At 40.2% G+C, this 26,785-nt stretch overlaps 1 protein-coding gene across 4 annotated transcripts in view; it reads left to right on the forward strand.

Moving 5' to 3' along the window:
- Positions 1 to 19,963, forward strand: part of LOC145981899 (oxysterol-binding protein-related protein 9) — a 340,511-nt gene extending 320,548 nt beyond the window's left edge. For all 4 annotated transcript variants that reach the window (XM_083115391.1, XM_083115393.1, XM_083115392.1 and 1 more), the window contains 6 exons: positions 257 to 519; positions 2,493 to 2,667; positions 9,877 to 10,096; positions 12,474 to 12,595; positions 15,416 to 15,521; positions 17,295 to 19,963. In XM_083115391.1, the coding sequence (XP_082971517.1) occupies positions 257 to 519; positions 2,493 to 2,667; positions 9,877 to 10,096; positions 12,474 to 12,595; positions 15,416 to 15,521; positions 17,295 to 17,405 (997 nt within the window). In that variant the 3' untranslated portion in view covers positions 17,406 to 19,963. The remainder of the gene's footprint in view (positions 1 to 256; positions 520 to 2,492; positions 2,668 to 9,876; positions 10,097 to 12,473; positions 12,596 to 15,415; positions 15,522 to 17,294) is intronic.
- Positions 19,964 to 26,785: the final 6,822 nt, after the last annotated feature.

Genomic DNA, 26,785 nt, shown 5'->3' on the forward strand with positions numbered 1-26,785 from the left:
CAGACATTCAACTCTGTGTTTCCCGTTAATCTTTTTAAAACCCTTCTCTTTTTAATCAAATGCTTCTCTTCGATGATATGAATTGACATGTAATGTAATAACATTACATGATGTAATATATGACTATGTAATAATCATAAACTACAGGAAAATAATTCTATAATGCAAGCAATGCGTACATACAAGAAAAACTATTGATGTGTGTTGTGTGGAAATGAATTTATCCTGAGTTAATAAATAATGTATCTTTTTGCAGAATTTCTGATTTTGCCGATCCGAAGGATCGCATGGTGCAAGTCCTGAGGTGGTACCTGTCCGCCTACCATGCTGGTCGGAAGAGCGAGGTGGCCAAGAAGCCGTACAATCCCATATTGGGAGAAGTCTTTCGCTGCCACTGGGATGTTCCCGAGGTCAAGTGCATTGAGCCTGGGAACGAACTGGTTAACGATGGCCCCATACCATGGTGCTCCCGGAATCAGCTTACGTTCATTGCAGAGCAGGTGTCGCATCATCCTCCCAGTAAGTGTTTTCTGATTAAATAACTAAAATTAAATATTTGCTTTCATGTTGTTTTTTCAAATACATTTGTAATGACAATGGTAACATGATTAACCTTTTAAAGTCCCGTGGCGCTTATGCAGTTTTTACCTCTGTCCCAGGCCATTTAAACGAGTTTTGTAAGGTTTAGCAAAAATCGTTATAGCTTCCTTTCTATGGCAGATAATTTAGTGATACAAGAAACATTTTACTAAGAATAAAATGTACTTTGACATAGAAAAGATGAAGTGTTGCTATCAGTATGTATTTGTTATTATTCATGGCTTCAAATGTGAAAATTGAAAACAAGAAAAAATACAAAATTTTGCCTCTCCCCCCTCCCTGTTGAGACATGAGACAGGAACAAATTCTATGTCCTATTTGCAAGCACATGTCTACATTATAATTCAATATTTATTTTGTTCCGAATGCCTTTTGCCATCCAAAGAAAAAAATTAAAAAAAAAAAAAAAACTCTGGGACTGTAGGCCCCACACTGCCTGCCCCTGGCCGCTCCCATCTCTCTGGAAGAAGTTCTTCATCCTCTGAATCACCAGCTGCTGCCGACGATGTTAGGGAGTTGAAGAGCACCAGTGTCGCTGTCGATGGATATAGACTCTTGGTTTCAAGTTCCACGCACTTCGAGTCATGAGCACAGTAAATGAACAGGGTTGCAAGGTGACGAAAAAAGGTTCTGTTCCATCGGTCAAGGTATGACCGACCGGGACTGTGGCCAAAGATGCCATCGGTCAGCACATGACCGATCGGGACTGTAAAGGTTAACCCCTTCCCTGCGGCGACCTTGAAGGGAAGTGCGTCCAAAAAGAAATCATCTATATGTAGATGCAATTGCAAATTTGCGTCATCGTAAATAATTCAACAAAATAATTATAAAAATACTTTTTTGCAAAATGAAGCTGAGACTCTGCTGCAAATAGACATTCCATACTAGGTAGGGTTACAGGTAAAGTTCACAGCACCATACCATGAAGGCACATGAAGGGCATTTGGGTGTAGGGTCCCACAACATATTCTTCATCTCGACCAAATTGGAGGTGATGTGAACAGCACCATGCTCCGGCCACCTTTACCCGCCAGGTATCCATTTTTTTAAGGCTGGGTGAGCCCCAGAGCCGCTTTATGCATGGACAAGACTGGTAAAATTCCAACCTTGGAAAAAGCACTCCAAGATTCGAAACTGGGTCTTCCAAATGGCAGTCAAACACCCTACCAACTAGACAAGCTGGCTCTAACTCCATATTACCAAAAAATATTTTTCAGTATCTGACAAAGCATTGCCAATAGCCCACATAGACTACTAAAAGCACAAAACATTGGTGTGTATAAAAATGACTTGCTGCAATACAAGAACCTTTAATTTTGAAATACCATCTATATGTAGATGCTCCTGCAAGAAATGTCCATTTTTAGAGTCTATATATAGTTCCATCGCAGTTAATGTGTTAAGCCTTGTTTCCATGGCAGAAAAGAACACTACATATGCTAACCAAGTGAGTCTTATATTTCAGTAAAAGAAAAACACTTAAAAAACGTTACGTTTCAATCATCTTATCAGGATCTTCCTTAGACTTGAATCTAAACTAAAAATAAAAAAAAATCTTTTCAAATATAGACTGCCTTGGTCAGCATATGTAGTGTTTGTTTGTAATGACAGTTTCTATATTTCAGAGAACATGAAAATTACAAAAAAAAAAAAGTGTTTTTCTTTGTGCTTGTGAAACCATATTTATAAGTCAATAAATATTTAGTACCAGTAATTTTCATCTAACAGTGTTGTTCCTCCTATTGAGTACTGGTTATCTGCCCCATTCCTGTGAAATTTTAAGATTGTAAACAAAATTTATATTTATATAATACCATCTTTAATGAAAAGTAAAACCATAGTTTTTACTGATATATTTATGAGCTTACATAGTTTTTCTTTTCATATTTCAGTTTCAGCATTTTATGCTGAGCATTACAATAAGAGGATCAGTTTCTGTGCCCACGTGTGGACGAAATCCAAGTTCTTTGGGCTGTCGGTTGGGGTGCACAATATAGGACAAGGCTGCGTTTCCGTGTTGGACTATGATGAGGAGTATATTGTCACATTTCCAAATGGCTATGGCAGGTAAGTCAGCTGGATCAGACTGCTTTTACAACAATTATGCATTTATTTATTTAATAGAAGATTCCAAATACAGTGTTAGCCATTTTACATTGGAACGATTTTATAGAACATAAGGACATAAATAATGACATAGAAAAATGACATGTGGTTAAGAGACTTACATGCTTTTAGTTACCTTGCTTCTAAAACGGTCCAGATTTTCAAAAATGTCTATTTGGCTTCCTAGATCATTATATTCACTGGGCAGTCTATGAAACAGAGAGCGCTGGATGAGGCACAATCTCGGCTTCTGAGAAACAAAAAGTTGAGTGCTTCTTGTTGAGCGGGCAGGCACACGAAAGTGAATTTCCTGAAGAAGGCGGTCACTTCTGATGTTGCCTCACTATTTTATGTAGAAATACAGCGTGTCCACAATGAGACTCCAACATTTTGAAAGTCTATAACTTTTTCATTTCAGATTGTACAGCTGTGATTCCGGAAGAAGCAGAAGCAGAAACTCAAAAAGTTTTATGTGGTAACATTTTAGTGCGCGCAATATCCGTAGTGGCGCTGCAGCACTCGATTGTTTGAAAATGGAGATTCTAAATGAGCGTGCACAGGTTCATTCGAAAGGAGTCCACAGATGTCAGTAAGACAAGCAGTGAAGAACTGTGTGAACTGTCGACCGTTTCATACCAAGCTCTCTCGCTGCTTGTCTTACTGACGTCTGTGGACTCCTTTCGAATGACCTCCACACATTTTCTACAACCTGTTCCTGGATTCTGGGTTTACCACCACAGTGTCCTTTCAAAACATTGCCGGTCGCCAAAAACTGATCACACCACTTCTTTATAGTCGTGAATGTCGGAGGATCCTTATTGTACACACGACGAAAGTTTCGTTGCACTTGAATAAGTGATTTCGTTTCTGCACACCACCACACAACCTGTGCACGCTCGTTTGGAATCTCCATTTTCAAACAATCGATTGCTGCAGCACCACTACGGCTATTGCACGCACTAAAACGTTACCACATAAACTTTTTGAGTTTCTGCTTCTGCTTCTTCCGGAATCACAGCTGTACAATTTAAAATGAAAAAGTTGTAGACTTTCAAAATGTTGGAGTCTCATTGTGGACACGCTGTATATGGTCAGCCAGTCTATGTCTCTCTTGAGGAGTTTGGATATTTAACATTTGCAGGAGGATGGACTTTTGCAAGTGTTTTGTGGACGGAATTCGGTGTCGAACAATGGCCAGGAAGAAATTTAGGACGGAATTTAGTCTATCTAAATTTGAGGGGCATGCCATAGACCAGATCGGAAAACAGTATTCAATTTTAGGTAACACAAAAGATTTGTAAAAGGTGCAAGTATGCAAGAATGAAGAGAGTTCAAGTGCTCCTGCATAGCAAATTGATTAGCACTCTCACCTTTAGTGTAAGCCATCCTAAAAACATCTGGGCAGAATTGTGCTGGTGCCACATATGGGAAGAGCAAACCGAGAGCGGAACAAAAGTTGCTGGTTCCCGTCAACCGGGCTGCTTTGCCTAGTTCGAGCATCAGACCGATCTTTCTCCCTGACCTTTCGAGCAAATGCTACAAGTTTGTATCGCATGGATTACAAAGACCAAGTCTACAACGAGAGCTTTCATTCTCTTAAACCTCCGAACACACGGGATTGTGCTCCGACGTGGCAACAGCGCCAACTTCTGTCACCCGCCTAATTTCATGGCTGTGCAATTAGTTGAAGTTCCCAGTAAGAGCTCCCAAAATTTCGGTGTTGACCCAGCATCATGAGGACTTTTGGGAGCTACTTGACAAGATGAAGTAGCAGTCTCCAGTCTCGAATGCCAGAAAACATTGGCGATGGCACTCGATATACTGACTATGTGTCAACCAATCAAAAAGCTGCTTGGCAAGCCTTGGCTCTCAATGTAGCTACACGGAGTTTCTTGTAGAGGCTAACTCAAATATAAATTAGAATCATTCTGTACTCTGCATGGAACTGTATTGAGCTCAAACTGGTTAAACTTACAAATCCTAATGATCCAGAACTTCACACCCTCGTGAAATACTGTATTTGCTGGTGTATAAGATGCACTTTTCCCCTTTAACCCCATAAGTGTGGAATTTGTTGAACAAGTCGCTAGTGGAAAATGTAGTTTTTTTTGTCAAATTCAGTGTACGCCCTCTGCATTGTACTGCTGTAGTGTGGAAGGCGTGTGTATATATATATATGCTTTGTTTGGTTCAACTATATTTGATTTATTGTGGCATATATAGTCACACAGATGTTTGCTGTAGTAGAAACAAAAATTAGTAGCAAGAGAGGAAAAAGACGGAAGGAAAGAAGAAGAAGGGAAAAATTAGTTTCATCTTCTTTTTTTTTATCTTTTTCCTCTCTTGCTACTATTTTTTTGTTTCTACTACAGCAAACATCTGTGTGACTATATATGCCACAATAAATCAAATATAGTTTAAACAAATATAAGGCATATATACCAGGTGTGCCGGTTAATAATTCTTAATTGATCCGAAAGAAAACAAGTGTATCTGGGGAGAAAGGTAACAAATACTTTATTCAAAGTATGCACCATCGCTAGCTATACATTTTGCCCATCTGTCTGTCAAATTGTGGATGCCCTTCCAGAAAAATTGTTCACATTTTGAGGTTATCCAGTCAGCAAGCCATAGTTCGACATCTTCGTAATTATTGAAGTGTTGCTGGGAAAGTGAGTGAACATCGATGAAAACAAGTGGTAGTCCGAAGGGGCTAAGTCTGGTGAGTATGGCGGGTGGGGCAAGAATTCCCAGCCAAGTGCAGAAATGGTTGTCTCTGACGCCTTTTGCTGTGTGTGATGAGGCGTTGTCGTGCTGCAAAATCACTTTTCCATGTCTTGTCGCCCAATCTGGGCACTTTTCCATCAATGCATGGTTCAAATTGATGAGTTGTTGACGGTAGCGAACGGCATTCACTGCTTCACCTGGTTTCAGAAGCTCATGGTACACCACACTCTTCTGATCCCACCAAATGCACAGCATTGTCTTCTTCATTTTGAACCTATTCGGTTTTGCGATCAGTGTTGAAAGTTGTCCTGGGTCAACCCATGACTTTTTGCATTTTGGGTTCTCGAAGTAGATCCATTTTTTGTCCCCAGTCACTATCCGATGCAAGAAAGACTTTCTTTCATGCCAAAAAAGCAACACTTCACACACCGTTCTTCACTTTTCCATTTGTCTGTCGTTCAGATGATGTGGGACCCATTTTCCTACCTTGTGGGTCTTTCCCATGGCATGAAGATGATCAGATATGGTTTGGCGACCAACATTTAACTTCTCTGCCAGTTGTTGTTGCGTTTGCTTATCGTCTTCATCCAACAATGCTTGCAATTCGTTGTCTTGGAATTTTTTCGGCTGGCCCGGACGATCTTTGTCTTTCAAGTCGAAATCACCACTTTTGAATCGTCGAAACCAACGTACACTCGCATTTTTCGTTAGGGCATTGCCACCGTACATTTCCACAAGGATACGATGGCTTTCACTCGCGTTTTTCTTTTGATTGAACAAGAAAGGCAGGACGTGCTGCACATGCCCCTTATTTGGTTTGAAGGTCAACATTTTCCCCACACAAACCCAATATCACGATCACTCGGTTGCACATCCACGGCGTTTTGACAGGTACTGTCCTGGCAACACACTGACATAACAGTTGAGACTGTGCACCAACCCTTGCTTCCAGCGCCATCCAGCGACGAAATTAAGAATTATTAACCAGCACACCTGGTATATATACGCCCTCCACACTTAAGGGGTTAAAAATAGATCTGAGAAACAGGGTTCATCTTCTACCCCGATATTCATTTGCCTTCAATTCTGGAAATGTTGTTCTGTTCTGAGTTAGACAATTTCTTTGTTCTTGCGGTGTGTGGGGAAGGAGATTAAAATGTATTCTTTCCTAATTAGATTAGGTAAGTTATTTGCTCCACATGTTACTTTAGATTTGGTAATACTATCAATTAACTATAAATTCAGTGATGAAGCTTTTTCATCAAAAACATGTACAAAAAAAGGATGTGCATCTTATACACTGGCAAATATGGTAAGTTATGTTGTAATATGTGAGCAAAATGTGCCAAGCAGTGTTACAAATGAATAATTTTTAGGGCTCGTCGCCATGCGGTCTAAGGCACCTTGCTTTGGATGACGACTGCATTACGGCATGGGTTTGATCTCGGGTTCAGTCTCGGCGATATTTCGACCTGTGTATAGGGCCGGTGGCAATCCCCCATCGTGAGGAAATTGGGGAGCTTTGAATGAGTAAGCGTAATCCAGTCGCGGAGTCCTACTATAACGGCTGGAGATACGTCGGGCTGATTCCCCGACTATTCCAATACTGGTTGAAGATCTCCATGCTTAAAGGTGAAGGAAAGCGTGGAGGGAGACCGGCAGCCGGTAGGTAAGCCAAGGCCCTTCATGGTCTGTAGTTCAAAGGACCCCGTTTTTGCGGACCCCGTGAAAGACACAAATGCCAGAAAAGTATCGGCTGGTATCGGTAGATGAATTCCAACCAGTACTTTCCGATACCACTGGTATGGGCCGATTCCAATACATCGGCATCGGCTCAGCCCCCCTAAATCTTTTTACAAAGGTTCAATTTATAGTCATTTTGACTCCAATTTATAGATACACCCTGTAGATGGAAAATTCTGTATACACCCCTGTTCAATAATGATCGTTCTCATGCACTTATGCTTTGTTGATGACAACCCTCTGCAACCTTGAGTGGGATATTTCGTCTCATCCAGCATAAAACATTCATTTGACTGTCCAATTACCACTTGTTTGAACCACTGGAGGTTTTAAGAGACAAAGTTCACGGAAATTGTGTGAAGGTGCTTTCACAGGCAACGGAAGGGTTTTCGAAAAGAAATGCAGAAGCTTCACAATTATGGAATAAGTTAATGTTCTTCTTGAAGGTTCATAGAACCACTTTTAGTACATGCAAAATAATCTAACAGTTATTTTTAATGTTTTTTTATTTGATTTTATCTGCGACATTTCGTTCTGGTTTCCCTGAACTTTTTCAAGCTACACATACTGGGTGGCCAGAATTAAAGTTACCCAACTTGGAGCCCACTGTAGCCTGTTTGAGGCATCGTAAAACTCTGAAATTTGGTGAGTCCACTATGCAGACCATGGGAAAGAGGATGGTGATAAAAAAAAAAGTAGTTCAATTTTCCGCCACCAGGTTGAAATGTGGCACTGTACTTCCATGATGGGTTGTAATAATGACGTAAACTGCTCCAGTATCGGGAACAAGAGGGTCTATCCGCCACTGCAATAACCACTTTGGTGACAACTTCTGCAATCAGCCAGCAACCCATTCCTGCTGCAACACCCAGTTCTCCAGTCTCTTCAAATTTCTTCATTGTCTTTCTTAACCCATGCGTCATGATGGGCCCCCTTCAAAGTCCTTTCGCATGACGATAACCTCGCATTGCAGCTGCACTATGACTACCATTCTGATAAAACAACTTCACCAGCAATGCACGTTCTATCTTATTTAATGGCATGGTGATCACTTCCTAACTTTTGTTCAGCACTCATGTTAAGTGATGTAGCCGAGATATTAATTAGAAAGACATTTGTTAGTGGCTGGAAGTTGCGAGAAAATAATCTCTCGTTTATTGCAAGGTAAAGGCAAATCCATAACCAATTGGAACAGTTTTCGTCATTATTACAACCCATCATGGAAGTACAGTGCCACATTTCAACCTGGTGGCGGAAAATTGCAACTTTTATTAATCCAAATGAATTCATACATTTGCAAGTGCCCTGAGCCAGGATTTTCACAGTTTAGCTTTTATTTTTATTGGCAAACGAAAAGAGAAGCTGTGGCCTCCTGATGGTGCAGTGGTAGCGTCATCGCCTTGTAATGAAGGGGTCCTGGGTTCAATACCTGAAGGAGGCACACTTTAAACTGTAGGTCCAGTCCTGATTAGCCTTACTGTGCATAAAGTGGCCTTAAAACTCCATATCGATGAAAAGAGAAGCTGCGTGGAGAATAAAACAGAATTCTCTCAATCCGTTTACTTGGTCAGTGTCCTTTGCAGAACAATCTGTCTGACAGGCAGAAGATTATTGCAAGATCAGGTATCTTCAGGTTGATTAGGTAAATTGGAGTTTGAAATTCTCATACAATTGACAGTTTTTCGTAGATCAGCACATCCTGTAACATTTGTGACTTCTGTTTGGAGCTGTTTGGAGATGTTTTTTTGAGTCTTGAGTCTGCGAGAGAGAGAGAGAGAGAGAGGGGGGGAGGGAGGGGAGAGAGAGAAGAAAAAGAGAGAGAGAGAGAGAGAGGTGTTTCTCTCTGTCTCTTCTTCTCCCTCTCTCCCTTCTCTCTCTTCTGAGAGGTTTCTCTATTTCTATACCTCTCTCTCTATCTCTCTCACTCTCTCACTCACTTTCTCTCTCTCTCTCACTTTCTCTCTCTCTCTCGCTCTCTCTCTCTACTTTCTCTCTCTTTCTCTACTTTCTCTCTCACTCACTCTTTCTCTCTCTCTCTCTTTCATTCTCTACTTTCTCTCTCACTCACTCTTTCTCTACTTTCTCTCTCTTTCTCTCTCTCACTTTCTCTTTCTCTCTTTCTTTCTCTACTTTCTCTCTCTCTTTCTTTCTCTACTTTCTCTCTCTTTCTGTACTTTCTCTCTCTCACTCTTTCTGTACTTTCTCTCTCACTCTTTCCCTACTTTCTCTCTCTCTCTCACTCTTTCTCTACTTTCTCTCTCTCTCACTCACTCTTTCCCTACTTTCTCTCTCTTTCCCTACTTTCTCTCTCTCACTCTCTCTACTTTCTCTCTCTCTTTCTCTACTTTCTCACTCTCTCTCTCTGGAAAGGGAAGGAAAGAAAAAGGAGAGAAGGAAAGAAAGAAGGAATGAGAGAGAGAGCTGAAAGAAGGATGGAGAGAAAGAGAGAAATTTTCTCAATACATTGGAATCACAACAGACCCTTTATATTGTTAATATATTTGTGTGGACATATATGTAGGTGGTGAGAGGCGGTAATACGTAAGGTTGAAATAGAGAAAACATCTGCTAGAACTCCTAAATTTTTTGAAAGTTCTCCTTGAAAACCGGGAATTGTCCTAGAGTAGCCACCCTTTTACAACAATTCATGTACTTGTGTTATGTGTTGTATGGGTAGATAACGTGTCTGGCATGTTTTAGGTCCATATTGACGGTGCCATGGATTGAGCTAGGGGGTTCGGTGTCGATCACGTGTGCCAAGACTGGGTATTCTGCCAACATAGAGTTCCTGACGAAGCCTTTCTATGGAGGAAAGAAGAATAGGATCACGGCCGAGGCCTTCAAGCCCAACGAGAAGAAGCCGTTCCTCAGCGTGGCTGGACTTTGGAATGGAGCCATGGAGGCGAAGTGGGCTGATGGGGTAAGGAAGGGTGTTTTGAGTGCTACTGTACGTCAGGTGTATCTTTTATTTAGAGTAAGGTATGTGTCTTTCAGTTGATTGCAAAGTTTTATGTACACGATGATTAGAAATATGTACTTCCAACAGTTCCCGTGCATATAGCACCATGCCACGAAGGCACATTTAGGAAATATGAAGGTAGGGCTCCACACATTCTTGATCTTGGCTATTTTGGAGTACTATGCTCTGGCTGCCTTTATCCCACAGGGTTTTTTCCAGGGCAAGCAAGGTAATTTTTTTCCAGGGGGGGGGGGGCTAAGGGGACATATTTTCCTCCAAAATAGTGATGCCCTCTCAAACAACACTATTTCAGTCTGAAATTATCATGTTTCTTCAACGAATTTATAATAATTAACATAAATTACTGTGATTGAAATGAAATTATGTGTGAAATATATAATTTTTAGGTACACGTTCATTTTCCAGGGGGAGGCCATGCCCTCCTCTTCCGGACACCCATGCCTTTGATATGATATGAGGCTGGGTCAGCCCCAGAGCTGCTATATGTGGGAACAAGGCTAGAGAAATTCTGACCTTAGATCACCCACCCTGGGAATCGAACCAGAGTCTCCCATGTGGCAGTCAGATGCCCTACTGATGAGACCGGTGTCTCTTCCAACAGTTATATGAATTGTTAGACTTGATCGTGTTATTGATTCTTCATTATCATCCTTTGCAGTTTCCTGCCTCTGGCTGGGTCAAGCCTCTTCATTTTCTTCTGGTCTTCCACCACTCCTCTCTTTCCACTGTGTTCCAATCTTGTCCTCTTCTCCTAACACTCTCCTCTATCTACTCTTTCCACCGACATCTTGGTCTCCCGCTTGGCCTTATTCCCACTCCTTGTGCATTGTAAGCTATTACTGGTAGTCTTTCTGCATTCATCCTCTTCATGTGTCCGAACCATCTCATCTGTGCCTGATCTATCCTGTCCTGAAGCTTCACCACACCCACTGTCTGTCGGATCTCCTCATTCCTTATTCTATCCCTTCTAGTCTTCCCCAATATAGCCCTTAAAAATTTCATCTCCACTGCCTGCTTCTTTCTTTTGTCTCTCTCTGTCATTGTCCAATTCTCCGTATGTAATTATTGGCGCATAGTATGTCTTGTATATTGCCTTCTTGCATTTCATAGGTACATCCCTGTTCCATAGTAATCTTCAAACTCTTTGATGTAGTCCACCCCATTTGTCCTCTTTTGTTTACCACCTCATATATTCTTCCACTCATTTTGAAATTCATAATTTTTTAATTGAAAATGTGTGAAATTGCCTGACATTATTCAGTAAATTATATATGTATGTATGTAATTTACTCTGAATCATTGTGTCCATAATTTGGGACAGTGATCTGCTAACCTTGCCCACTGGACAAGAACATTTAATATTTCAAGGATCAAAATCTACAGATAGACAATTTCCTACAGAAAGAAACAAGTTATTTTAATAAAACATTAAAATACTGACCAAGGCAGAATTTATATTATAAAAAATATATACAATAAAAAGGTAATGTTTCCACCTTCTAACAGGGTCTTCTTCAGATGAATATTCACAATAGACAGGGTCCATACACAAAACAACAGGAAGGCACCAGTCCTTATCTTAGAACATTTCCTGTGAGGAATTCCTGAGTGTGGAATCTCCTGACAGGTAATTGACACTGCCTGACAGGTGATTGACAGGTACCTGATGAGAGTCTGTGCCTTATCAATTCCTCCACTAATGGACCTAAACAGATTCCTTATCTCCTTTACGCCTTCCCCCCTGTCTTCTTTCTTCATTATTCTTCCTTCTTCTTTCATCCTTCCTTTCTCTCATCCTTTCCACTCTTAATTTTTAAGTTCTTTTACTGCTGACCAATTATTGTTGTCAATTCCATACATGGTTTGTTTATTTTCGAAAGAAATGTTTCAATTAAAGTTTGTCAAATATCTGTGAAACTACAAGATTAATAGAAGAACAGGCTCTACAAGAGTTGTTTAAGAGGAATAAAAATATTAAACAAAAAATAGCTTTCCGTGTTTTAAAATTGAGTGACCTTCAAAATGGCCGCCTACTATAATATACATAATAGCGTTCTCTTTCCCCCTTAAAGTCAATTACCTTTTATTTCAAACATTTCTTTCAAAAATGCTTCGTTTGTAAGACATTTTGAGTTTTTAACTTAAATGGTCCACCCTGTATACAGTGGAACCCCGATTTTGCATTCCCGGATTTTACATTTTCCTGTATTTGAAGTTGTTTCAGCTTGGTTTCCTGAAAAACGTGAAATCGAGGTTTTACTGTATTGATTATGAGAACCACATTCTGTGTTAATTGTTTCTTCCTTTCCTTCTACAGAGGACAGAGACCTTTGTTGATGTGAATCAGATGGTAATAAACAAGAAAAAAGTGAAGCCTATTGCTGAGCAGCTGGAGCATGAGTCCCGACGGTTATGGAAGGAAGTTACAGCAGGGCTGAGGTAATGCTCTACGTTCATCTACTCCTATTTTATTTATTCACTTCAAATGTTAAGCACTCCCTTATTCCATTTTCAGGAGCTGGGAGAAAATTGACAAAGGTTCGACTTACAAACAGAAAGATTAAATTATCTACAGAGTTGTCACAAAGTGGGCGTACCCTTTATTTTCAACACTACGATGGTTATGGTTGAATGCTTGGTATGGACAATACCCGATTGTTTAAGAGTCCAGAACATCTGTATGGAGACGGTCACTTTCGTACCACAGACAAATGCTAAGCAATGTTCTGCAGATGTTTACGGAGATAATGTGGGGTCACATTCATGAAGGCATCTTCCACGGCCTATTATTTTTGACTGTTTGATGAACCCCCAGAGAGCATTATCAGGTGTTGAGGTCAGGACATCTTGGAGGCCACAGGAAGAGAGCTGGGTAATCGTCAGAACCTCTTAGTCGCCCACCCGGGAAAAGTCTTAATAACATATTGATGCACGTGCGCTGTGCTATGAAAATGACAGTCTCCATATCAATATTCTAAACTCTTAAACCATCATGTATGTGTCCATATCATGTCCCGCACCGTGGCTGTGCAGTCTAAAGCGTCAGGTCTTTCGGCTCCGGTTACGGGACACACGCAGGTTCGAGTCTCCGGGGGGAAGCGTAACAACTTCTCTCCTGAGATTTCAGCCTCTGTGTGGGACCGGTGGCCACCCACCTTGTGAGGAAATTGGGGAGCTACGAATGAGTAGCGTAACCTGGTCATGGCAACCCCTACTGGGGGTTCGTCACCTTGACCACCCCGTAACTGGTGGGGCTGACAGTCAGTAGGTAGGCACTGGCCCTCGCAGGCTGTTGCACCATGGGTTATTATTGTTGTGTGTCCATATCCAGCATACCATAACCATCGTAGTGTCGAAATTAAAAAGGCTGTGTATGCCCACTCTGTACAATGTGACTTAGTTCTTCAGCATTAAAAACAGAGTGAGCAGGCCATCCCAAATAGCACTCTCACCTAATTCGATCCCTCACTGGGAGCTCCGAAGATTTCATTGTTGCCCAAGCATTGTGAGGACCTTTGAGGAGTTACTTGAAAAGAAGAAGTAGCAAAGTGTCATGTGTGACGCTATGTATATAAATGGACTAGTTTACAAGACCTTTGGAGTTGTCAATATGTTAGTAGTAACAGATTGTGTGTTGTCTTTTATACATGGAATTCGTTATAAATTGTTAAGTGGTATAGATCGACCACAAGGAAAAAGACCTTGGGACGAAAAGTCCCTGCGCAGCTTTCCCTTCTTCCCTCCACCTCGGGCCACGGGAGTACGGTGCACAGGAGTCGCGGGTCTGCGCAGGTTGTTTTGCTCGTGGTTCCACTATAATTTGGTGTTAAATAAATTATGTTTGGTTATGCGATGCATATCTTTTAAAATCAACTCAACACCTTGGTGCAAACTGCATGTGTTTGAATACACAGAATTATTAAATGGTTCCACCTTCTCCAAATCCAACTGCGTACATTTTCTTAACTTCAAACGTTGAACTATAAAATTACTACTTTGATTGTAATAAGTGTTAAAGTTATTTGAAGAAATAGTCAAAGTATCAATTTCAAGCACTAGCATATATTGTGTTTAGCGTACAAGAATATTACAGACAGAAAAGGAACGAACGAGGAAAAATCAACGTCCATGGAGTCGAGACTGCTAACACAGAATACTCCGTGATGTACCACACATACTACTCACCAACATTGATAAGTTCTACACTCCGCCACCAGTTGGCAGCACAAAGCAAATACACATCATAGAATGCAGTGTTTCTATTATTCTTAACAATAAGATATGACCGTATTGGAGATTTCTTTGAACAATTTCTTCTCTGGTAGTATTGGAGAGAATAACTCACATAAAACTTCATAAGGTTTGGTGCCAACTGCAGATATGAATCGAGGAACTGAGGAACCTGAGAAATGTTGAACACCCAGCAGTACGTTTCCAAATAAGCGTTGATGGTTCCTTCCTCTGGATCATATTTGTCAAATCCTGACATGTACGACATGATTCCTACAGCAATAATTAATTCCAATTAATCATAGACAAGAAAAGGTAAAAGGTAAAGTGCTCCCCTGTGCTTAGCACCATGCCATGAAGGCATGTAGGGGTAACGCCCTAAACTTTCTTGATCTGGTCGTGAGTGGGGGTGATGTGATCAGCATCATGCCCCTGACCGCCTTTACCCCCCAGGGTTTCCCCCAGGTACCCATGTCATTCGACGCTGGGTGGGTGCTGGGGCCACTTGCAATGTTAGAAAAGTTCCCGGATTTGAACCGGCCGGGGATCATAGACAAAACTCACCTAATTCTGTACAGCGCCGTTAATATTTTCTATTCCAAATTTTCCTCGCCATCATTTAATACTTATGTTGTGTATTCAAAGACATGCATATTGCACTCAGAGTTGATTTTAAAAATATATGCACCATATAATGCAACATCATTTATTTAACACCAAATTGCCACTTAATAATTTATAACGAACTTTATGTGTAAAAGACAAAACACACACTGTTACTACAAACATATTGACAATTCCAAAGGTCACACACACCACGACACAACCTATCAGGTGGCGATGGTGACTGAACTTGATCCATTGACCATGTATGTGCTTGTTAGGCCTATAAGCTCAAGATAGCTGTTTATGTCATGGAGTTTTGCTTAGTTTGGAGATTGTGAGATGTCTTCACTTATATGTTATGTTTATCTGTATGTATGTGTGGAAACTACATCAGTGCTATTAAGTGTGAATTTCTTCTTGCAGCCTTAATGATATTGAGCGAGCAACGGCTGCAAAATTTGCTTTGGAACAAAAACAGCGGGAAGAAGCGAGGGAGAGGAAAGATACTTGCGGCAAGTGGAACACTAAAGTAAGTACCCTCACACCACCCTCCCCCACTAGACCTCAGGCTCCCTGCCAAAGGGGGTGAATTTTATTTCCGCTCCATGACAATGTAATGGTCACATTTGAAACACAAAATTCGTCTAAAATAGCATATCTTTTACCAATGACTGTGCAAAGTGTGGTATAAACGATGCCTAAATCTGCAGTGATTTCAGTTTTAGTTTCATGTGGATTAGGGTCCACTTACCATGTGAATTTTACTCTTTCTGTTCTTTATGGCCGACCAGTAGCAACTGAAAGTGTTCACTGAATTAACCACTTTTATGTTTTTATTATAGAACAAGGCAAATGTCAGCTATCAGCATCTTTTTAACGTGTGTATTTTCGTATCATGATTGCGTACAAAAGAAAATTCATCTCATGTTCTGAACAACTGCGACAAATCTTTCTCATCTATGCACTGCCTCTCCTTGCCTACCCTGTGACACCGTGTTTGTCTTTCCTGCAACTTGAGACCGACCGCCAACATCCCTGCCTATCCTGTTTAATATTTCAACTCGCCTTGCGTTTTTGTAACGACAAGAAATGTCTGATGTTGTTGTAGCTTGGTTACATACAAGCCAAACTTAATTTTATGAAAATTAATACGTACAGAGGCTGTTCAGCGTATGTTTGACCAAAAGCGATTCCGTCCCCCTGTGCTCAGAATGAACTTGCCCAACATGTTTGTCAGTGAGTATGTGAGCTGTAAGAGTGGTTGTGTTTTCTCACTGGGCCGAAAATCCTGCCCAAACTGAGCCACTTTTGAGAGGAGTACGTTGTATAACTTTTCCAAGTGTTTGTGCTTTCTCACTTGGCCGACAATGCCACCAAAACTGAGTCGCTTTTGGGAGCATTATGTTGTAGCCCTTTACAATGCAAAGTTTAGTGTGTCAATGATCAGGAAGTAGTGTAAGAGCAAGGATTGTGACGTTACTTTGACTTAAATAATCAAGAATGTGATCTGCAAGTATGATTGCATGACCCCAGCGTTCGATTCTGCAACAAAGTGGATGAGAACACAGCGATGCACACAAGCCACCACCAGTATGCAGGCAAAACTTCAGCATGGCCATGCAAGAGAATCCACCGACCCAAACACAGATGGCGAATCGTCTAAATATGTCTTTGGAAACTGTTAACCACATCTTGCACCTGCATACTGGTGGTGGCTTGTGTGCACGGCCGTGTTCTCATCCCCTTTGTTGCAGAACCGAACGCTGGAGTCATGCAATCCTTATACTTGCCGATCACATTCTTGATTATTAAAGTCAAAGTAACGTCACAATCCTTGCTCTTACACTACTTCCTGATCATTGACACTGAACTTTGCGTCATAAAGGGCTACAACATAACCCTCCCAAAAGCGACTCAGTTTTGGCAGCATTTTCGGCCAAGCGAGAAAACACAAATGCTTGGAAAGTTACACAACGTACTCCTCCCAAAAGTGGCTCAGTTTGGGCAGGATTTTCGGCCCAGTGAGAAAACACAACCACTGTTTCACAGCTCGCACACTACACTGACAAACATGCCCGACCAAGGTTGGGCGAGTTCATTCTGAGTGCAGGGGCAAGGAATCGCGTTTGGTCAAACATATGCTGACAGCCTCTGTATAAATGCATTACGTACAAATAAAGTTTAATTAACACATTTTAAAATTATATTTTGCTGGGACATACAGTAATTTACGTATAAAGCAGTCTCAACTGGACATCGTCATCGGTTCACCCGTAATATTTATTCATTCTCTGTGTTGCAGATGTTCAAGGAAGCCGGCGAGAATTGGGTATACTGCCATCCTCTTGCGAGTAGGCTGTCTGCCGGGAAGGAAGCACATTCCTCGAGAAAAGAACCGACACCGAACCGATAGTGTGCAGTCCCCGACGTGTTGTATTTCCAATAAAGCTGCTCAGCACACCGGAAAGTGAGGATAGTTTCGCTTAGTGACAAAACAGTTGCCAGGTTGCGGGGTTCGTGCTGACATTGTAGCAAAACCACTTTCGTTGTTCACATTTATCGTAAGAGTATGCAAGTGAGCAAAAATTAATAAATACTTGTGCATCAAGACAGGCTGTGCGGAGGGTGCTAGTTTCACAATAGAGAAGTGCATCTACTTGCTTCGGATAGATTTGTTTCCTAGCGAGAATTAGAGAAGAAAGCGAGAAATATGTACAAAAAAATGCATGATAATTTAAGGAAAGAAAATATAACAACTAAATTGGTAGCGTAACACCAAAATGGTTCCTTGGTATTTGAAAATAGATGTGTGTGAATGTTTTCTTGCGTACGGATCAGCGTACGTATAATAATAACGTATGTATGGGTAAAACTGCATGAATTTCTCTCATGTACGTGACGCTAGTCACACAAAAGTATGCCTTATATATTTCATTAAGGATAAGTTCTTGTTATCCTTTACACATAAATTACTTAGAGTAGATGTCAATTAACAGAAATAATTCCTTACCACTTAAATGTCCAACAAGAGCAAACCAGGAAGCTTAATTTCTTATAACTGTGACACAACTGGACTGTTGCATTCTTCTTTCTGTCTTAATTTGTGTGCAGCAAAAATTTTTACATTTTTACTATCATTTTAATGTATACCTGTTGAGAACTTAGGTTGTTCCTAGTTAAAAAAGGTAACAAAGACATTTACTGTGAAAGCAAGATCAAACGATTCCACTTTATATAACGGAGAAGCATGCATTCCACTTTCCTATTAGTGTTCTAGGAAGGGACCATGTACTCAAGATGTGCAACGTATGTAATTGGAATCAAATATACTTAGAAAGTGTATTTTAGTGGTCGATATTGTACCATTTATTCTGATTTCCGATTGCCTCATAATTAGGCAAATCTTGTTTAGGATTCAGGTTAATAATACGTATACAGATAGTCCCTCTTATTTATATATTATTATTAGTGCATGACTATTAATACAAAAGGGAATTGTACGTAGTTTCCTTGTGTAATGAAATCAAGTAATCTGTATTAGTTTAGATGAGTTATTAATCAGATTTCAAACAGATTTGTTAGCTGTTCAATTATTTAGTATAGCGACATAGTGAACATTTCAAGTCATTAATCATATTATTTTGCATGTTAAGACAAAAGCAAGAAAATCATGAAAATATTTTCCAAAGTGTTCTTGCATTTCACTTTTGTTTTAATGTGGTTTATTGCGTTCTTTGTGCACAAAATTATCATGGTTCGTGTCGACTAGTATCAGAAGTGCGGCTCACGTTCTTAAACTTATATTTTGATTACGTCCATTGTTGAATATTACTTTCAATTTTAGTTCATGCTTTCTGAAAACAACACTCTGTATCCATATTAGTGCAGTTTGATAATTATTGGAAGGATATAGTTTTCACTAAAGTTGCAATTTTCGACTGGTAGGTATTTTAATGATTACTAATGCAATATTGATTGGACGTGCTCTATTCTTTGGTAACGTTCTGCGTTGTCATGTCAAAGCTTGTTTTGAACCACATTAGAACATATTAGTGAGAATAGGATAGAATAGATGCATGTGGAGTGTAATCTGTGTATTACTGGTAAAAGAACCTCTTAAAAGTCAGTGATAAATAGAGGCATATCAGATTAAGGCATTCTCGTACCATGTAACGTATTGGAATGTGAAAGGAACTGAATGAATTATGTCAAGTGATTTCTTGAAAGAAATGTAAATAAAAGAGAACGTGCGTGAGTGTGTGTGTGTGCGTGTGTGTAAAGAGATGAAAATATATTCCTAGAATGTGATAATTAAAGAGAGAATAGGAAATGTAAGAAATATTCACCAAGCGTGCACTTATAAAGTGCAGTGTTATGAGACTTGTACGGTTTGACTTATGTACTTCTTCTATTAGAGTATTTATTAGTTTACAAGTTTCAAAATAAAATGCAGTAATGAAGCGAATACAAAAGGTGAATGTACTTCCATCAATTTAAGATTTTGTTAGATCTTTTGTGTGTATTTACATGGTAACAAATTCTATGTCATTGGTAAAGAAAATGTAATAATAAGCATAATTATTAATCGATTGTATGCACAAAATAAACCTGCATGCCACGAATGTTGCCATCGAAAGTTGTGATAGGAAAGTCTCACTTGACCGAATTTTCTCTCTTTCAATAGAATTAATATTTTTAATTTTCAGAGCCTGTAATCCTTTTTGTAATCAGTATATAATACTGCTCGTAATTACTCAATATTCTTTGTCTGGAAACTTTTTCCAGGAAGGCTTTCGAATGTAGAAATATCCTTACTCCAGCTCAGGGTAAAACTTTCGTTTGCCGAGATTGTTGTTTACTCATTTTCTCCCTTAAGAATGTTTGTTTATAATTTAACCATAAAGAGAAAGCAGGGCATGCAGATCGTTTGTGAGAGCAAACAAAAATACAAATAAATTGTTGTGTTTTCTACTTTCTGGATTTTCTTTTTCCCTACAGATTCTAGAGAATGCAAGACTTGCTTCTTGTTTAGCAGTACTCTTTCAATAGCAGAAAAAAAATTGTATGGTAAGTTATGCTCAGGGTACAAACCCTGTGAGGAATATTGGGTCTGTAACATAGACATTCATTATTAAATGCCAATAAAAGTTATTTAGGCCGTTCAGAATTGATTGAGACTGTGCCCTGTGTGCCTTGGACTGTGCGCCACCTGAGTTCCATTTTCCTAGCGGCACACAGCACTCTGTGACGCATTTGTTTGTACACCTTCACTTGGCAGCAGCTTACTTGTGCAAAACTCCGACTGCACTGTGAGAAACAATTGCCTGTCACGTGGTGCTGTGTGCAGCTAGGAAAATGAAACTCTGGCGGCGCACAGTCCAAGGTCATTGCTATTACACACCACCCTCAACTCCATTCTCGGTTGCGGCCTATAGGCACACAGGGCACAGTCTCAATCAATTCTGAACGGCCCAAGTATTTACAGTGAAATCCCAATTTTTAATCTTGGATTTTACATTTTCCTTCATTATACATTCACAGTACATATACAGTTCCAACATAGCAACATGTCATAAAATTTTCCTCGATTTTACAGTTTCCTGCATTTTAAGTTTTTTCACCTCGGTCCCCTCAAAAACCCTCAAGGTTCCACTTTACTTACAACTGCCGCAAATTGACTTCGGACCTCACAACAAAAGCACAAAAAATTACATCTTTATCACAAGCCAGAGGCTAAGTCCCGAATCATTGACTTTTTGATAAAAGCAAGAAACTTGGTAGAATTAATTGTTCTATCATTAAAGATATTTTCAGTCAGGTAGCCAATCGATATCTGCGCTCAGACGGCCGCCATCTTGAAACATCCGCCATATTTGATTTTTTTTTTATTTGATATATCTCTGGAACTGTGTCCCCTATCAACATCCGGTTTTCTCAGAAATGTTCCAAATAGTGTAAAATTTCATAATAAATCAATAAATCTATTTTTGAAAAATAAGAAATAGAAGTTTTTCAGAAAGTCTTAATAATTCTCAAACCAAACAATGGCATTTTCTTTTTTTTGTAAGATTACTTAGTGTTTGTTAGAAGTGTTTAGACGAACTGAACCCCTATTTTTTCTAGATTTATAAATTTACCTTAAATAACATTTTAAGAGAAATACAATTTACAAACAAGTCAACGTAATTTTTGAAAAGAGAATCATTGTTAAAACTTTCAACTCGCCATTATTCTCATAAAATGTTTTGTAGTTTTTTCTGAAAAACTTCTATTTCTTATTTTTCAAAAATAGATTTAATGATTTATTATGAAAGTTTACACTATTTGGAACATTTCTGAGAAAACCGGACGTTGATAGGAGACACCGTTCCCAAGATCAAATCCAAAAATATCAAATATGGCGGATTATTTTCAAGATGGCGGCCGTCGGAGTGCAGATATCGATTGGCTACTCGACTGAAAATATATTTAATGATAGAACAATTAATTTTATCAAGTCTCTGGCTTTTATCAACAAGTCAATGATTCGGAACTTAGCCTCCGGCCTGTGATAAAGATGTAATTTTTTGTGCTTTTGTTATGAGGTCCGAAGTCATATTGCGGCGGGTGTACTTGACATTTCAACACGTACATATATGATTTTTCAAGAGTAAGCGAAGCTCTTTAGTCTCTTTAGTTGCAGCTTATAGATGTAGTCACAGTAGCACGTCCACATCGAAATAATATATACACAATTTTATTTTATAAAACTTGTTCATTGCAATAAGGGCCGAGCCGATACTCTTCCCGATTCTCACCAATCCCGATGCTTCAAAATTATGACAATTATAATTTCAAAATAGTCATTAATTTTAGTGGGTGAGCAGTTAACTGCAATCATAAGCATCAATTTGCCAGAAATTTGCTTCAAAATATTCAAGAAATACGAGGTGGTATCAAAAGGTTTCGAGACTAGTTCTGTAACATGCCAACAGATGGCAGCGCAAGGCTGCACACACAGGCACAGGGAGCACCAACCTTCATAAGTCAGTGCGCCAAGAGACATCGTCCTGTGTACATCGTGAGCTGTGCAGCTAGTGCTCTTCTGACCACGTGCATTACCACGTCTGCGATTTCATCATGGACAGCAAGTTAGAACAACAAGCGAACGTGAAATTCTGTGTGAAGCTTGGCAAATCTGCCACGGACACTTTTGACATGATTTGGCAAGTGTACGGCGATGCTGCAATGATTCTTCACAGTGGAAGAGCCCATCATCTCCACGACCGAAAAAGGCGAGGCAGGTCCGCAGCTCGACCAAGTGCATGCTCATCGTCTTCTTCGACATTCACGGCATTGTGCATCACAAATTTGTCCCCAGGGGCCAGTCCATCAATAGCAAGTTCTACTGCCAGGTTTTAAGGCATCTTGAGGGAGGAAATTCGGCGAAAGCGACCAGATCTGGGGCATGCGAAAAACTGGCTGATCCATGACGACAATGCACCCTGTCACCATGCTCTCCTCACACGTGAGTTTCTCACCAGAAACAAGATGATCGCACTTCCGCACTCACCCTACTTGCCAGATTAGGCTCCTGCAGACTTCGCCATCTTCCCGAAACTGAAGATCCAGCTCAAAGGTCACCGTTTTGACACCATTGAGAAGATCCAGCACAAATCGCAGAAGATGCTGACACGCTTCGAAAAGAAGAATTCTAGGACGCATTCCAGCAGTGGCAGAAATGCTGGGATTGCTGTACAAGGTGACTATTTTGAAGGTGATCGTGTGTAAACGTAGATAAATAAAGTACTTTCTTGTAAACAGAGCTAGTCTCAAAACCTTTTGATACCACCTCGTACATCAGATTATTTAAGTACCTGGGTTGTTACATAATCACAAAATCCATTTTTTCACCCAATATTGGTGAGAAATTAATGGAAACTTCGAATTTTGTATAATTTACGGATTATTATACTCTGCAAAAGTGTTGCGGGACATTTTTTGTCCACCCTATGAAGACCAAAATCCCGAAAAAGTATGAACCGGTACCTGTCAATAAAATTGAACCAATATCAATTCCTAGTTGTTTGAACCTTGTTTTGTAATTCAATATTTCAAGAATGTTAGAGAATGAAGCATTGAGGGTGCCAGGTTTTTAGTAAGCCACTCTATCCTAATTACATCCTTGGTAGCTTGGACAGTTTCTGGGATAATAGTCAATGCAGGCAGAGTGGTGTAACTTTTTGGATCATGTGTCTTTTTATAGCAGTGGTATTTATGATGTGAAGGAAGAACCAATAAAAGATCAAAAGGGGTTTGTAAATTCCAGAAGGAAAATTAAGAAAAAATCACCCATCCTAATCCAGAGTTTGAAATGTTTTCTTCTTTATACAGGGTACAAATCAATAAGGAAGTTTTGTATTCTCATGTCCGAGTGCTTGATTCTCAAGTTTTCTACATTATAAGTGTTGGGCATTTTGTGGAAATTGCAGTTTCTATTCTAGAAATGTGGAAACAGTCACTTCAGAGGGAAATATTGTGTAAAATTAAAAATTTTCAGTCTGTCTGGAAGTTACTAATATTTCACGTTCCGAGAGTTGGGAATCCATCTGATCACAAATTTTCTGTCCCGTGCACAGAAAGGCTAATCGTGAAAGACAGCAGATTAAGTTCTTATGCAAATTACCCTAGTGGTGGGGATGCTACATGAGAAATCTCTTAACTGGGCGAAAGCTCCTTTCCTGCACTTTAAGTACTGCCCCCCCTACTTTTTTGAGAAAAATCCTGCTGACAGCCTTGATTAAGCAATTAACGTCCAATTATAAGCATGCATATTGTATTGGTAAAAAAGATGATCTGCATTTGAGGTTTAAATGAATGGAAACTAATTACAGCCTACTGTATATTAAGGGCGTTCGGAAATGAATTGCACAAGCATTATATAATCCACATTTGTTATATTGTACCTGCAATACAAAGATGTACATTACCAGTAATCTCCCCCTGACTGAATGCACCGCTCCCATTGATCGGGAAGTTTCCTGATGTCTGCAGAGAACCACTCTCTTGGAGTAGAGTTGTACCACTCACGGACAGCGGTCTGGAGTGTTTCATTAGATTGAAAGTGTCGACCACGCAATGCGTCCTTCATTTTGTCGAACAGTGCATAATCCGAGGGGGCTAAAGCCGGTGAATATGCAGGATGTGGGAGCACCGTAAATCCCATTGTTGCCAATGCCTCCTGTGTTTGGCGGCTCGTATGCGGCTTCGCATTGTCATGCTGAAGAATCACCCCGAGAGCCCATTTTCCTTGCCGCCTCGGCTGAATTCTGCGTCGCAGCTTTCGTAGAGTTTCACAGTAGCTGTCGCTGGGTAGTGGGAAGCCAGTCCACCAGCAAACTTCCATCTTCATCCCAGAAAACTGTACCCATTTGTTTCTTGGGAGCGAGAGTCTGTCGAGGTTTCTTGGAGCGTGGACTTCCAGTGTGTTTCCATTTCATGGATTGCCTTTTTTCTCTGGAATTTCGAAGAGGAACCAAGATTCGTCGCCAGTCACCAGTCTTTCGAAAAAATGGTCTCTCTCTTGGTTGTAACGGCGCAACAATTCTCTGCACATGTCCACCCGCTGTTGTTTCTGCTGATCCGTCAGATCGCGAGGCACCCACTGAGCACAAATTTTCCTCATTTGCAGATCCTCATGAATGATTGCATGCAGAGTTGTTCGCCCGAAACCAGTTTCACGTTGCAGTTGTTCAATTGTTACACGTCGATCTCCCACAATCAAGTTGGAAACACTTTGGATTGCTGCTAGGGTACGAGTTGACCTTGGGTGACCACTGCTGACACCTTTGTCAACACTTTTGTTTCCCCTTTTGAAATTTTGAACCCACTGAAACACTGTACTCCGTGAAGGCGCTGACCCACCACAAACGGCCACAAGTCGGCGATAAATTTCAGATGCCGAAACACCCTCTTTAAACAGGAACCACGTAGTCCACCTCTGACCACGAGAATCACCTTCCATTTCGTAGCTTCTCCACGTATTCATTCACACCCGTTCACGTTACGAGTCAGCAATTCTCTGGAAGTGGCGCTAGAAGACCCATCTTGTGGTGGAATGTAGAACTATGTCCGACCGTTAAGCAAAACAAAGTTCGCTTGACAGATGTTACTTGCAACAACGCAGTGTTGTCAGTCCAATTCATTTCCGAACAACCCATATAGTATTCTGGGGAGCTCTTGGTGAATATTTATAAGATTATTAAGACAGCAAATCAACTAAGTTCATTCCCTTTCTCCTCTCTAAATTCATATTAAAGTTTTCTTCACGAATCTAGTCGCAACTATTTATTACTTACGTGAAATTTAAAAGATTTCGTAATTCCGCGTTGCACAATTTAATGGTTCAATCCTATTAATTTCGAAGATCCACTGTCTACATTCACAAAAGGGTACGCCGTATGAAGACAGTGGATCTTCGAAATTAATAGGATTGAACCATTAAATTGTGCAACGCGGAATTACGAAATCTTTTAAATTTCACGTAAGTAATTTTAAACCGCGTTTACCGCAACCACCATGAACTATTTATTACTTTTAGCAATTCCATAAGATGATGTGAGATCACCTGTCTCCCAAGGAGAATGTCCGTGATGATTTTTGTAATAGATAAAAGCATGAATAAAGTTAGCCCCAGCTAGCTAGATAGTGAAGAAACTCAAAACAACATGTGCAGGCATGCTAATTGCGACCACTTCCAACACTCGCTGTGACGTCACCATGCTTCTCATACACCAAGGTATGTTTGTAGCAGGTTTCATTACTTTGTGACCAATAGTTTGATTTTTATAAGCAAAAATCAGGGACCGAGAGCGAGTGAAACACACTGTACCCAGTGGCGGCGATTAGACGGCAGTTGCCCCCCCCCCCCCACACACACACACACATTTTTCGCCGCTTTTACCCCCGCACTATGCTAAACTGTATCTACAAAGGGAAATACACCCGCCCCAAAATGACTTCGGACCTCATAACAAAAGCACAAAAAATTCAGAAAATTCATGTGAAAAGCTATTATTTCAGATTCCATAAAAAAAATTTCATTCCATGTCCAATATTTAGGCTTCGTTTCCATGGAAACCTTTGTAACAATGGGAAGTTGAATCTCATTCTTAGGACTTAAATTACTTCCGAAGTCTTAGTGATTCCATGCCCATGTGCATCCAAATGTTTCTCAAACGTAAAGGCAACATGACTCTGTATGCATTTTTTGCGGTATCTAATAGCTTAATAATAATAGCTTCTCTCATGAATTTTCTGTATTTTTTGTGCTTTTGTTATGAGGTCCGAAGTCATTTTGCGGTGGGTGTATACTGTCTTTGTCCCCCTAGTTTTGGCACCTTGCCCCCCCCCCCCCCCTGGTTTTGGAACTCAATCGCCGCCACCGCCTGTACCTATCTCTAGACTGGAACTCGCTACTTTCTTTTCAGCATACGAAATAAGTTGAGGCACTAAGTAGGTAGAAGCTGCTGGATGACTTTGCTTGCTGGAAACCACAAGGATAATGGCGTTCAGAACATTGCATTGACATGATAAGTATACTTTAATTTATTAGTCACAATTAGTATTAGCAGGCAAAGGTTAGTGCAATTGTTTACCCAGAACTTTCCATCTGGAAGAGTGTAAGTAGGGTGATATTTGAATCCTGGGCTGAGGAGGAATTCCCATCCCTTGGGTCCTCTTTCTCTTTGAGGGTTGGATGTTATGTATATATGAGGGTGGATCAAATGAAAATGGAACAGTGGATGTATTGGG

The sequence above is a fragment of the Lepisma saccharinum genome, chromosome 30 (assembly GCF_977018435.1).
Source record: "Lepisma saccharinum chromosome 30, izLepSacc3.1, whole genome shotgun sequence".
Taxonomy (NCBI): domain Eukaryota; kingdom Metazoa; phylum Arthropoda; class Insecta; order Zygentoma; family Lepismatidae; genus Lepisma; species Lepisma saccharinum.